Source organism: Saccharomycodes ludwigii, chromosome VI (genome assembly GCF_020623625.1).
Source record: "Saccharomycodes ludwigii strain NBRC 1722 chromosome VI, whole genome shotgun sequence".
Classification (NCBI taxonomy): domain Eukaryota; kingdom Fungi; phylum Ascomycota; class Saccharomycetes; order Saccharomycodales; family Saccharomycodaceae; genus Saccharomycodes; species Saccharomycodes ludwigii.
Window position 1 is genome coordinate 441,660 of NC_060205.1, and position 14,575 is coordinate 456,234.

Consider the following 14,575-nt stretch of genomic DNA (forward strand, 5'->3'; position numbering starts at 1 on the left):
CTCCTTTAGAATCAATGTGCTATGAATATTTTGATCGCTTATATGAAAAAGATCCTAATTGGTTTAATGATTATAGCAACTTGAATTTTGACAATTTTCCACAAGGCTCACAAACCACCACTAACAACATAGCATTTGTTATGGAAAGACTCCGTGTTTATGAAACATGTTTTGTTATTAATAGGTTAGATATCTCTAGATATAAAATAACTAAATATGATACTCTGGATTATAGGATGTTTCCATTTATTAATTTAACCTATTTAGAAAATGATGTAAAATATCATTACGATCACACTAAATCTGTTTGGTTAGTTTTATTAAATGCAAATAAAGTCAACAAAAAAAAAAGAGGCATTGTGCTTAGTGTTGGTGAAGATCAAGTCGAGGATGCTTTGAGATTAATAAACACCTTGTCTGCCACAGATTTTAGCCTGGAAATGTATTACAATGATAATGATGGCAATAACAATGGCTTGATCCCAATACAGATTGTTCATAAGGGAGATTTATCTCAATCGAGTATTGATCTTTTCAAAAACCTTGGTGGGAAACTAAATAAAAATGATTTAGACATTGAGGTTATAAATGCCTCAAATTTTATAAGCCCACAATATATCGGCAAATTTACGACATTTTTAAATAAATGGTTGGCCGTATTATTTAACACCTTTGATAGAGAATTCATATTGTTGGACGCAGATGTCATATTATTCACTAATCCATATAATTTTTTTAATATACAGGAATATCTCGATAATGGAAACTTGTTTTTCAGGGATAGAAGCATTATGGTGGATAAACTATCACAAAATTGTGTTGATATGTTTGAAGCAGCATTGCCGCCTCCGTCTCAACGAGAAGCATATTTCAAATCTGAAAAAACAATAGAATACCAAGTTTACAAAGAATTTTTCCATGGGGGATATTTGCACCAGTTGGAAAGCGGCCTTGTGGTGATCAATAAACAAATGCATTATTTTGCCACTGTTATATCGACTATCCTAAATTTATCAAATGATATAGGGGAATGCGCATGGGGTGATAAGGAATATTTTTGGTTGGGGTTCTTAGCCCTGGGAAACAATAGTACCCATAATTATAAGTTCTACCCCAACGAGGCAAGCGGAGTGGGTGAGGAAATTAAACAAGTTTATAACCGAAACGTCAATATTTATGATAAAAGAATATGTTCTGTACAGGTAGGTCATACAAGCTATGCAGACCCTGAAACACATTTATTATGGTTAAATGGAGGTGCTTATAATTGTAAATTTCATGACAATATCAAGGACCTGCCTGAGGGGATAACTGAAGAGGGTGATAACAGTTTAGGTGATAGCATAATCAAAATCAATTCCTACATCATACCGGACAGAACCGGTGTTAATTTTTTTAGAGAGAATTGGGCCTGTAATGGATATAACTGGTGCGCTAGATACTATGAATTGGATAATGTTGTTCATGGAGAGTGGGGTGATTTTAACCCAAAAGAAATTGAATGGATAAATTCCATTCTAAGGAAATGGGGAGAATATCCACAAATAATGGGAATCAAATAGCTGGTAAAATATTTGAAATTACTCTCCCCCTCTTTCTTTAAGAGAATTATAACCCGTCAAGTTATAAAGACTTGCAAAAACCATTTTCATTTTTATCCATTTTTTTTTCTTTTTTTTTAAGGCTCAGAAAGATAAGAATCGAAAAAGGAAGAAGGAAGCAAAAAAAAAAGAAAGACATTCTTTTTTGCACATTCTTATTTATATTGATGTTTAAAAATAACGATTGTGATTTACACAACATTTTTTTATGTATTGGCATAATAATAATAATAATAATAATAATAATAATAATAACAATAAATATAGATATATATATATAAAGGGGTTATGTTTTAGGTAATTCTCACATAAGCTCGTATAACTCAAATCGAATCTAACGGAAATCTTAAAGGCAATAATCACAAAAGATCACCAGGTTTTTTTTTTTTTTTTAATATTAAACGAAACAAAAAAAAAAAAAAAAAGGTACTATAAGAATATCGTTTTATCAAGAATTTGAAAAAAAAAAAAAAGGTCTTAGTCTCTTGTATATAAAAAATGTTCTTAGATATTAACAACTTGTGAAAATAGTAATCTTTTTTTTAACATACTTAAAATCTTTGTTCTTTTTTAACAAAAATAAAAGAAAGGTAAAGAGAAAAGAGAAAGGAAAAGAAAAAAGAGAAAAGAAAAAAAGAAAAAAGGAAAGCTACCCACAATGTTAAAATCAATCATTCAACATAATCGTACATTTCATTCAACTACAGTGTCCTTGTTCAATAAATCTAATATCGTTCAAAATCGAATCAAGCTAACGCTTTTTGTCAAAGAAAATTGCGGTTTATGTGAAAAAGCTAAATATAACTTGGAACAATTATATTCAAAAGATAAAGAAATTAGTAAACTCCCATTAGAACTTGTGGATATAAACTTACCGTTAAATAATAAATGGTGGGATAAGTATTCCTTTGATATTCCTGTTTTACATATTGAAAATACTGAAAAACCAGAAAATTTGGCTAAAATATTCCACGTGATTGAAGAAAATGATGTTGTTGACAAAGTAAATGGAGTCAAATCCAAGAATTAATACGGGGAAAAACTTATATTTATATGGGCATTGGCAAAATATACATTTAGGTTATATATATATATATATATATATATATAAACGTGATGGTTATAATGGCTTGGGTAATGTTGGACATTAAAAAAAAATACAATATAAAAAGTTTGCTCAAAGTGGACTTTGTTATTTCCTTAACCGCTTTATTACACAAGCGAAAACTGACTCCACTATAAGGCCATCAAGTTTTATTTATTACATACGTTTTTTTTTTTTTTTTTTTTTTTTTTTCACGTTTATCTTTTTATCACTATTATTATTCAATTGTAAAAGATTAAAAAGAAAAAATAAAAGTAAAAAAATTTATTTCAGCGACATGGACCCCTTTGAAGAACTTGTTTTTTTACCTCTTCTTTTTGGCTTGTTTTCGGCTTTTGATGAAGGTGAGAGCAATAGTTTTTTTCTTTTTCTTGTATTACCATGAACTTTTAAGTCTTCTTGATCATTATTGGTATTTGATTGTGTACCTTTTTCATATCTGGTTTTGGAAGTATCATGCAGTGTATAGGAAGCAGCAGAAGAAGATGATATTAACAAATTTTTGATTTGATCATTAAATGAATTAGGCGGGTCAGTCAATTCTAAATCATTGCCTATATCCTCATAATTGTTGGAAGTAATGGGTAGATCAAAATCATCAGGGGAGTTGCCTATGATGCTTGTTTTGTTTCCCATGGTTGTTAAATTATACTTGTTGTCAATATTGGGTTCAATAACATTTTTGTTGTATTTATTATTACGGTCGACCTGCCATATTTCATCGTCGCTTTTGTGTTCCTCCAATTTTTTAGATTTATCCTTACTGCCCTTATCGTTATTATGTTTAATAGTTTTCCCCAGTGAGTTTTTTTTCAATCGATTAATTTCATTTTCTAACGAGTATACCTTTTGTTGCAATTCAATTTTGCTGTTTAGTAAACTGCTATTTTCACTTTTATACTTGCTGTTTTCATTTTGCACCAACTGACATCTTTCAATCTCATAATTTTTATCCTTGTAGTTTTCCTCAGCCTTTTCGTGGGATAATCTAATAGACTCTTCGAGTTCCATTTCTTTGGCCTTTAATTGAACGATTTCTACGTTTAATTTCTGGATTTTTTCATTGGTTTTAGTATTTAAGTCCTCGTATTGTTTAACTTTTTCCTTAAATTGAATATTTATAGCTTCTAAATCATTTACTTTATTCTCCAATTCATTATTCCCATCACTTAATTTGCTCAGCTTCTCCGTTTTATCCTCTAAATTCATTGTTAAATTCTTAATATCATCTTGATATTGTTCAATTTTAAAATTTAAAGAAGTTTCCATGTTAGCTTTCTCTACGCTACAACTTTCAATTTGCTTTTGCAAAATTTCAAGCTTCTCACTTAGTTGCTTGAGTTGATCGTCTTTCAAATTGTACTTTTCATTTAAGCTTTGGATTTCTAAATCCTTATTTTTGGCCTCTGTGACTAAATTGGTCTTATCCATATTTAACAGGACAAGATTATCTTTCAATGCGCTAATTTCATTAACATTTTCCCCTTCATTTTGTATTAAAATTTGCATTTTTTGTATTTGTCCAAGTAACTTTTCGTAGTTGGTGTTATTATTAGGGGTCACCAACTTAACAGTAGTTAAAATTTCGGATGTGCATGACTCAATTTTTTTCAAAAATGCTGAATTTTCCAAATTAGCTAGTAAATCTTCCATTAACTTAGATGTCTTGGAGACAATATCCTCACTGTTATTGTCTAGAAAATTTTTAACAGAAAACTCTAGAGTTTTAACTAACGCGCCATTGGATTCATCGTTTTTGGCTACCAATTGTTTAATACTATCCAGGCTCTTTGTGGTATACTCGTCAATAGAAACATCGATTTTATTAACTATTAAATCCTGTACACCGGCTAAATTATTATCCACAGCATCAATTTTATTTGTGATCTTCAGCTGAATTTTATCTAAATTGAATGCTTTCCCTAAATGATCCTTTAATTTTTCTAGCATTGAAGTATTTGAATCAGTAACTAGCGTTTTTAATTCGTTAACATCTTTTAATAGCCCATTAGATTTAATTTTTTCCTCACTCAATTGACCATAGGCATTATTGATCTCTTTTTTCAAATAATCAATTTCTTTATTTTTTTTAATTAAGTCGATTTCCAAATTTTTCTTTAGTTCTTTGACATTAGTTAGGATGGTTCTCAAACTGTTTAATTCGATATTGCTATTATCCATTTTTCTTTTAACTTCAGACATCTCCTGACCTATATTTTTTAGCTTCATGTCGTTTGATTCCCTAATTTTGGTCAATTCCCTTTGGTTTTCAGCCATCGAATTTAACCCGTTTTGGAAACCTTCAAATTTTTTGGTTAAATTGTTAATTTCAGTTTTGTAAGTTGCCACTTCGTTTTTCAAAGTATTATTTTTATCTTTACTTTTTTGTAATTCCATTTTTAATTGGGAGCAAATCTTCTGGGTATTGGTAAATGCTTTCATTAAAACATCATTAGATGATTCGTTAATCATAATATCCAGTCTTGATGATTCTTCTCTGACATGCTCACCATCAGTGAATTTTTTATCGTCGGTATCGCTACTACTTTCGTAATCTGAACGCTCTTTGGTGTTACTCGGTGTATTTTTTGAAATTTGCTTGATATCAGTTATCTCAATATCGTCATTGTCTTCAGGACTGTCTTCTTTGCTACTAAATAGTATATTGTTATTGCTATCGTTATTTTCCTGGTCTTCAATATGTAATTTTCTATTGCCACCCTTAGGTTGATAAACATTCTTGTTATTTAATAACGGCGAGCGCTTATCATGATAGTCTTTGATTTTGGGCATTATAATGCTGCTATTATTGGAAGCTCCATTAGTGGTATCATCTCTCTGGTATTCTTCAAATAAACTTTCCAAAGAGTTTTCTTGTACAGAGGCTAAGGTCGTAGCGCCACTCATAAAACTTGTTTTACTATTATTAGCAAAGACATTGCTGGTTGCATGTTCTTTACTAGTGTTGCTTAAGTTTTCAAGGGACTCTGTTACTGAAAAATCATTCTCAGTAGCACTATTCCTAATTTTGGAAAATATATTGTTTCTGGGTTTAAACCCGTGTTTGTTATCTCTGAAGAAACTGGACATTTTAAGTCTTGTTTTGTGTCAATAGTCTTTTTTTTCCTTTTTTTACCTGTTAGTAGGAACAGCTAAAAAGGTTAAAAGTGAAATCAAGAAAAGATACTTACAAAAGAAGCTTTTTTTTTTTTTTTTCTTTTTGGGTAATAGCCGCTGACATTTGAATGTAATAAAAATCATAGATTTTTTAATTAAGGCTAATAAAAGGTTTTCCTTTTCTGATTTTGACACCGCGAAGTTCCGAGTAGCAATATTATCCAATTATAATTTCGGACTTAATGGAGGATACTAGAATTTCCTTTTTCCATTTCCTTTTTCCATTTCCTTAAAACACATTCAAAAATAGAAATATATACAAAAAAATAGCCAGTGAAAATAATGATTTGTATTACGTGTAAAATAATAATAATAAAATGTTAAATAATAACAGGGTCCTAATATTGTGTACCCTTTAGGGTTTTTTTTTTATTTATTTACTGTCTCATTTATAATAGTAATCATAATGTTATCTTTCCGCTCTTTTTTTAGAAAAAAAAAAAAAAAAAAAAAAAAATACGCAATCCGACGGAAAACAACACAAAACTATGTAAATTAAGTATGAAGTTGTAAACCAAACACTTTATAAACTAAATATCAAATTATTTAATTATTGCTGTTTTTTTTTTTTTTTTTTTTTTTTTTTTTTTTTTATCAGAATAAACTTTCATTCAAGTTTAACTCAAAATCATTTCTCAAAAATATGGAAGAATAAGGTAGAAAAATGACATTTCCAAGTGTTAATAGATTGACTTTTGGTTTAGATAGAATAAAGACATATCCAACTTTTAAAAAATGGAGAGGTTCCGATGTTTTATTTTTAATCTTAATTGTCTTATTGAATATCCCGGTTTATCATTTCCAACCATTCCAAAGGCAATTTTATATTAATGATATGACTATTGCACACCCATATGCAGATCCACAAACGGTTAATGATTCTGCATTAGCACTTTATGCGTTTGGTATTCCATTTTTTACAATAATAATTCTAACATTATTATTTGCCGATCCTAAACATAAGATATATTTGTTGTATATCTCTTTATTAGGTTTAACTATAAGTGTTTTTTTAACGGGCTTGATTACCGATTACCTGAAGAATTGGATTGGGAGATTGAGACCAGATTTTCTAAGCCGTTGTATGCCAAAGCCCGGTGTTCCTGAGAATAGATTGGTATATGCTAAAGATGTTTGTACCACACATAATATGGATATATTGATAGATGGGTTTAGAACTACTCCAAGTGGTCATTCCAGTGAAAGTTTTTCTGGGTTAGGATACTTATACTTTTGGTTATGCGGCCAGTTATTAACAGAATATACTTTAACCGGTACTTGGAGAAAGGTAGTTGCTAGTATACCTTTGTTGGGAGCTTCATTGATTGCTCTATCCAGGACACAAGACTATAGACACCATTTTATTGATGTTATTATAGGAAGCATACTAGGCATAGTTATTGCTCATTGGTGTTACAGGAGAAATTTCCCATCTATTCATTCTAAGGACCCATTTAAACCATTATTGGATGATAGTGGTGTTACTTTGGATAATGATCTAGCTATATTTAATAGCAAGACGGGTAGAAGTGGTACTAATAGCAATGGAACCACTGTTACTGATAATACTAACTTTCAGCATGTTTCAATTGATGAAGAAAGTTTACCATTGACTATTACGTGAATTATTTTATTTGAAAATTGTACTATTTTTAAGACAAGCAATTTGGCTTAAATACAAGTCAGGAAAACTATTTAAAAAAACATAGAGCTTTGTAACAATTAGATATAACAGCATATCTTGGATTGTTAGTTTTAAGTCTTGATTATTTATTTATTTGTTTATTTATTTCTTTATTTATTTGGCTCGACCTTTATATCTCTATACTATTTCGTACAAATTTAACATTATTTCATTATACCGAACTCCGATAGCCTGGTTACACCTCTTCGGACATTTTTTTTTTCCCTTTTTTTTTTTTTTTTTTTTTTTTTTTTTTGGGTGAGAAAACCGTTTAAAACTTTATGGACTACGTATCAAAGATCTTATCTTTTTTCAAATAATTTAACACCTCTTTATGGCATGTATAACCAACTATTATACACTGTCTCTATATCTTTTACTAGCAAACAAATTATTAAATAAGATACAAACTTACATTTTCTCATTGTGTTTGAAACTGTATCATTGACTGATCACCCCTAAACACACAACAGCTAAAATATCACATTAACATTACTTGTGTGAAAATACCCCTTCCCCTTCAAAAAAGAATTTCAAAAAAAAAAAAAAAAAAAAAATTCTGTTTATACATATTCTTTTATACATTTATTTTTACAATTTTTTTTGAAATTTTTTGTATGTTTTAAATAAAATAGTGAGGGAAATTATACATATAAATATATATCGAAAACAGAAAAAAAAGAAGGATCTTCCGAAAATTATGGATGTTACAGGCACTACTAGCAATTTATCATTGGATGAGTATTATGCTATGCAAAAGGACGAAATTGAAGTTATTCGATCCATTTATTCGACAGACTTCAAAAATTTAACTGTACAGAAATCAAAATGGGATAAAAACCCCCAAATAGTTTTTGAAATTTCATTAAGGTCTGTGAGAAAAGAACCGGCAGAACTGTCCCTAGTATTAAATATTACATTGCCACCAACTTATCCAAATGCAGAACCCATCATAAAATTTAAGGAATTAGAAAATATAGTTTACTCCCAAGTTCAAAAACTAGAAAAGAGAATCCATGAGATTTATCTAGCTTCTAAGGGCGAACAAATCATTTATGAAATAACACTAATGGTTCAAGAAAATATAGATGAATTTCAAGTCAATGCTAACAATCCACAATCTTTAGAAGAAGAAAGATTCCAGAGGCTTAAATTCGAAAGGGAAAAATTCCAAGAAGAACAAGAAAAATTAAAAGCACAAGAAGAGCAAGTTAAACTGAAAGAACAACAACTAGTCGATGAACTTGTTGAAAAGGAACTCCAAAGAAGACAATTTGTTACATATTCTAACCATCAAACAATGCTTGATTCATCAGAATCATCACTCTCAAGCCATATTCATGGTTCGACTCATAGCGATCTGTCAGTAACTGGAAATAACAATGATTTTGGCTATAATAATCTACAACATACTGATGCTAATCATAATACTGTTACTGATAACATCAACAATGATAGCGCAGTCCATGAATCACCAATGAACGGTGTAAATAGTATGTTAGTGACTGCTCACAAATTCAACAATAATTACATGAAAAAGGATAAATCAATTGATTTATTGCCCCCACAAGAATGGGTAAATTCGGGACAAGCTTATGTTTTTGCCAAAACTATAAAGGGCAAATTGCCTAATAATGTCTATTACAGGTTTAGAGCTGTAGTTAACCCACAAAGTATAATTTTAACCAACGATGTGTTATCTTTTGCCGCGCAATATTTGGTTAAGCCTTTTATACCTCCGGATTCGCCTTTGGCCTCTTCTTTGGCAGTATCTGGAATGATGGATAATTTCTACTATTTGTTAACTGAAGTTTCCTTGGATAACCCCTATTTCAACACTTCTAATGGTAAAAAAGAGATATCTAATTTAGAGAAAGAATTAGAATCATTACTAAGAGTTTCGCATGAAAATGTTTATAAACTCTATGCATATACTGTGGAAAGAACAGGTACTAACAATTCCAATTTTTGTTGGAAAATAAGATTATTAACCGAATATGGCAATACAAACGCAATTGGAGACATTATTTCATCGGTGGGTTATATTAATTTGGCAACCTCCAGAGGCTGGCTAATTAGGTTGCTAGAAGGTTTAGAAGCATTGCATAAAAATGGGCTAATTCATAAATACATTAATTTGGAAACTGTCCATTTAAGCAAAGACTTAGATTTTGGAACTACTATACCTAAATTAATGCACTCCACATATGCCTTTATATTGATCAGTATGCTATCAAGGTATCCTAATAAATCAAAGTCCACAGCATACACGAATATAGATTTGATTTCTTGTTCGTGGATGCCACCTGAACTACTGGAAAAAGATGCAAAAAGAAGTAGAAAAACAGATATTTGGGAATTAGGAGTTTTATTTGTTAAAATGATTAGCGGTATTGATACAACTTTGAACTTCCCAACCCCTAGTGATTTTTTTGCCAGTGTTGAAATGGATTCGAGTTTGGAAGATTTTTTAAAGACAATGTTAAACGATAATCCAAAAAAAAGATGTAGTCCATTGGAATTATTGCCAATGAAATTTTTGAGAACTAACATAGATCCAAACATAGCCAAGTTCAAACTATTGACACTACCAGAAAAATCAATATCATCCACCTCTTTAATAAAAAGACAACACTCGAATATATCGTTTGTTGATGATGTGAAAAGCATCAAAACGGGTACCAGTCGCGCAACATCGCAATCTGATAGGAGGAGAAGCTTTAATATTGGATCTAGGTTTTCATCTGTTACTTCTGCTTTCAAATCTAGATATGCCACCGATTTTGAAGAAATTGCAGTTTTAGGTAAAGGTGCATTTGGGCAAGTTGTTAAGGCAAGGAATTTGTTAGATAGTAGATATTATGCTATCAAAAAGGTAAGACAAACTGAAACAAAATTATCTACGATTTTAAGCGAGGTAATGTTATTGGCCAGTTTAAACCACCAATATGTTGTGCGTTATTATGCTGCATGGTTGGAAGAAACAGCACCAATTGCGTATAATGAAACTGTTTTTGACAGTAGCAGTGAGGAAAATAGTGATGATGCTGATAGTTTCAGTAATACAGACGCAAATGGTCGAAGTGAAACCACTGATTCATATCTAAAATTAAGAACAGGATTTCCTTCAGCAACTAATAGTAATTGGGATTTTATATCGAATTCGTTCCAGAATACCAGTAATAATATCAGTACCAACACAAGTAAGAACACAAATGATGATGATGATGATGATGATGATGATGTTAATAATAATAATACACTAAGTAATAATGATAGTTTTCCTGAAATTGTTTTTGAAAATTCAACTGATGAAGAAGATAACGGGGAAGATGAAGAATATGACAGTAATAATGATATACTCAGTACAAGTGATTCCGAATCTGAAGATCAGGATATTGCTTTAGAATTGGATTTTGGTGACATGAAAAAGAAACATATGAAGTCGACTATATCCAATTATGAAAAAAGCACACTATATATTCAAATGGAGTATTGTGAAAATAGAACATTATATGATTTAATCCACGCAGAAAATTTAAGTCGACAAAAGGATGAATATTGGAGACTATTCAGGCAAATGCTGGAAGCATTAAGCTATATCCATTCACAAGGTATTATTCATCGTGATTTGAAACCCATGAACATCTTCATTGATGAATCTTTAAATATTAAAATAGGGGATTTTGGTTTGGCCACAAATATTCATAAACCTGTTGAACTCTTAAAGCTAGACTCCATTGCAAGTGCTAATGGAACTACTTCTACTTCAACAGCTAACACTAACATTACTGGGGATTTAACATCTGCGATTGGAACTGCACTCTATGTTGCGAGTGAAGTTTTGACAGGGCATGGTCAATACAATGAGAAGATCGATATGTATTCGTTGGGCATTATTTTTTTTGAAATGATTTATCCGTTTAGTACTGGTATGGAAAGAGTTAACGTAATCAGAAGATTAAGATCGCCCTCTATTGATTTCCCTAGTGATTTTGATCAGCACAAGTTTAAAACAGAAAAGAAAATTATTAAAAGTTTATTGAACCATGACCCTAATAAAAGACCCAGTGCTAAGGAGTTATTGAAAAGCGGCTGGTTGCCTGTCAAACACCAGGACGAAATTGTTAAAGAGGCCTTGAAAAATTTAGGTGATCCATCGTCCCCCTGGCAGCAACAAGTTAGAGAAGGTTTATTCAATCAAACATACAGTTTAACCACAGATATTTTGTTCGATGATACTACTAATACAGCCCAGAGCAAAACAACTCCAAATTTTAATGCCATATTGAATTCCCAAATGAAGAAATTTGTAGAGAACATTTTCCAACTGCATGGTGGTGTGGAGACTAGTGCTCCACCGATTATTTTTCCTAAGAATCCAATATATTCAAACCAGAATGTTTATGAATTATTGGATAGAGGGGGCGCCGTTTTGCAGTTGCAATATGACTTAACTTATCCGATGGCAAGATACTTATCAAAGAATGCTTCATCATTGTCTTCTTCTTCTTCTTCTGTTTCTAATTCTGTTTCTAAACAATACAGAATCCAGCATGTTTACAGACCGCCACTTCATGAATTAGCCAGTCTCGAGCCAAGAAAATTTAGAGAAGTTGATTTTGATATTATTTCGACGAATGCTTCCGAGTCACCATTCCATGATGCTGAAAGCATGAAGATTATAGATGAAATAATAGCCAAGCTACCAGTATTCAAGAAAACAAACACGTATTTTGTAATAAATCACGCTGAAATTTTAGAGAATGTATTTAATTTTTGTTCAATTGACAGAGCCCAACGCACACTTGTTTCCCATTTGTTATCGCAAGTGGGGTTTACCAAAACATTTAAGGAGGCTTCCCAGGAATTAAAATTGCAACTAAACTTGACATCTACCTCTTTGAATGATTTGGAATTATTTGACTTTAAATCTGATTTTGAAAGCACTAAGAAAAAGCTAGCTAAGCTTATGTCTGAAAGCCCATATTGGGGTAAAATGGAGGAATCTTTAAATCATTTGTCGAAAATTTTAAATTTTTTAAAACAATTTGGTGTTAATAGACATATTGTTATTTCGCCCTTGAGCAATTATAATTTTGCATTTTATAAAAATGGGGTTATGTTCCAAGCAGTTTATGATGACGGTAGATTGAAACAGTTAATTGCAACTGGTGGTAGATATGATAGTTTGATTTCCCTAATTACAAGACCTTCAGGTGGTAAAACAAAAAATATTAAAAGGTCTGTCGGCTTTAATTTAGCTTGGGAAACGATGTTTTATGTTGTATCAAATTACTTCAAACTAGCTAGCGGGAGAAAAATCAAAAAAAGAAGTAAATTTTTAAAAGAAACCGAGCTAGATTGGAAACCAAAAAGATGCGATGTTATCGTAGCTAGTTTTACCAACGCAATGTTAAACACGTTTGGTGTAGTTATATTAAATGAACTTTGGAAAGCTGGGATAAGCGCTGACATAATACGCGATTGTTTTAACGTTGATGATGTTGTAACAACGGCTCAAAAGGATGGGGTTGAATGGATAGTTTTAATTAAGCAGCAACAGCTGAACTCTTATATGGGTACTCCACATAGCGGCCATAATAAAAGATATTATAAGCCTTTGAGAATTAAGAAACTAGGTAATAATCCCATTGATGTGGATCTAGATCTTGATGAATTCATTATATTGTTTAAAAGGGAAGAATTAAGAAAAAATAAATATCTCAATGAAATTCTATTTTCAGGCAATATATTGGGAGAAGATGGGTTATGGAATTGGGGTCCAGCCTCTTCATCTAGTGTCGCTTCAAATAATTTATTTAATGCATCTTTTGGTAGTGCTGCTGCTAGGATGAAAAACATGGGGTTTGAATCGACCAAAAGGATAATGGACACTGGTGCTCCAATATCCAATTCATCGCTTAATTATAACAATGGTAATGTTATGATAAATAGATATCAAATGCATAATAGCAAGAACAATGCTGATTATGATGATGATGATTATGATGCTAATGGTAATAGTAATAATAATGGTAATTCAATAGTTAGTAATAGTTTTACTAAGAATCTAGATGGAAATATTATACTTGGTAGTGAAAATACTAATAATACAGTTGATAATATGAACAATAGCTTTTTATTAAGCAATATAAATAACAATAGTACAAGTAACACGAACAATTTGCATGAAAATATTTTGGATCTAGATACCTTGGCTTCTCATTCTGTTAGTAATAACGTTGATAATATTGGTAATAATAATGGTATGGTTAATGTTGATGGTGCTAAGAATGGCAATAATAATAATAATAATAATAATAATAAATCGTTAGTTCATGATTTCAATAGACAAAAAGTGGTTTATATACCAAACATGGCTACCAGATCAAAGAAAAACAGTAGGAAAGAAAAATGGAAGTATGAAGAAAGTGCAAGAGAAGCATCCAAACAAATTGTACAAAGTTTAGCTTCTGCTCCAATTTTTGAAGTTGATGCCTTGAGAGAAGAGACATTAGAAATTATCTCAATAACATCATTGCAACAAAAGGATGAATGGTTACGTAAGGTTTTCGGGTCAGGTGCCAATTCCGCACCTAGAAGTTTTGCCACTAGTATTTATAATAATTTATCAAAAGAGGCGGCTAAGGGAACTAGGTGGGCCATATTGCACTCTAATAAAACGGGCAAATCATGTGTTGTTGATTTACAAAGATGACCATATATATATATATATATATATATATATATGTTTTTGTTTTATTTCTTAACTTTTTTAAATTATAGAAAAACGGTAATGAAAACCTTCAATGTATATATATTAAAAAAAAGTTTTTAATAGGATCAATATTAATGCTGTTATTTGTGTATTTTCCATAGGTGTATGTGATGTTATGATAAATGATTAAGGATATTATATATTGAAATAAGGAAATTAAAGATGGAGTATTCTTGATGGTAAAGATAAGCCTATATTTGATAAAATTATTGGCAATATTATATAAT

At 30.8% G+C, this 14,575-nt stretch overlaps 5 protein-coding genes across 5 annotated transcripts; 4 read left to right on the forward strand and 1 right to left on the reverse strand.

Annotated features, from left to right (window-relative positions):
- Window positions 1–14: 14 nt before the first annotated feature.
- Window positions 15–1,562, forward strand: SCDLUD_004594 (alpha-mannosyltransferase; the record flags this gene model as incomplete). Its single annotated transcript, XM_046079426.1, has 1 exon — window positions 15–1,562. One exon carries the CDS (start codon window positions 15–17, stop codon window positions 1,560–1,562), a length of 1,548 nt encoding a protein of 515 aa, XP_045933098.1.
- Window positions 1,563–2,259: 697 nt separating this feature from the next.
- Window positions 2,260–2,631, forward strand: MGP12 (Mgp12p; the record flags this gene model as incomplete). The annotated part of the gene is made up of 1 exon (XM_046079425.1): window positions 2,260–2,631. One exon carries the CDS (start codon window positions 2,260–2,262, stop codon window positions 2,629–2,631), a length of 372 nt encoding a protein of 123 aa, XP_045933099.1.
- Window positions 2,632–2,970: 339 nt separating this feature from the next.
- On the reverse strand, window positions 2,971–5,796 carry ZIP1 (Zip1p; the record flags this gene model as incomplete). Its single annotated transcript, XM_046079424.1, has 1 exon — window positions 2,971–5,796. The coding sequence occupies one exon, from the start codon at window positions 5,794–5,796 to the stop codon at window positions 2,971–2,973; it is 2,826 nt and encodes a 941-aa protein (XP_045933100.1).
- Window positions 5,797–6,547: 751 nt separating this feature from the next.
- Window positions 6,548–7,507, forward strand: DPP1 (bifunctional diacylglycerol diphosphate phosphatase/phosphatidate phosphatase; the record flags this gene model as incomplete). Its single annotated transcript, XM_046079423.1, has 1 exon — window positions 6,548–7,507. The coding sequence occupies one exon, from the start codon at window positions 6,548–6,550 to the stop codon at window positions 7,505–7,507; it is 960 nt and encodes a 319-aa protein (XP_045933101.1).
- Window positions 7,508–8,267: 760 nt separating this feature from the next.
- GCN2 (serine/threonine-protein kinase GCN2) lies at window positions 8,268–14,288 on the forward strand (the record flags this gene model as incomplete). Its single annotated transcript, XM_046079422.1, has 1 exon — window positions 8,268–14,288. The coding sequence occupies one exon, from the start codon at window positions 8,268–8,270 to the stop codon at window positions 14,286–14,288; it is 6,021 nt and encodes a 2,006-aa protein (XP_045933102.1).
- Window positions 14,289–14,575: the final 287 nt, after the last annotated feature.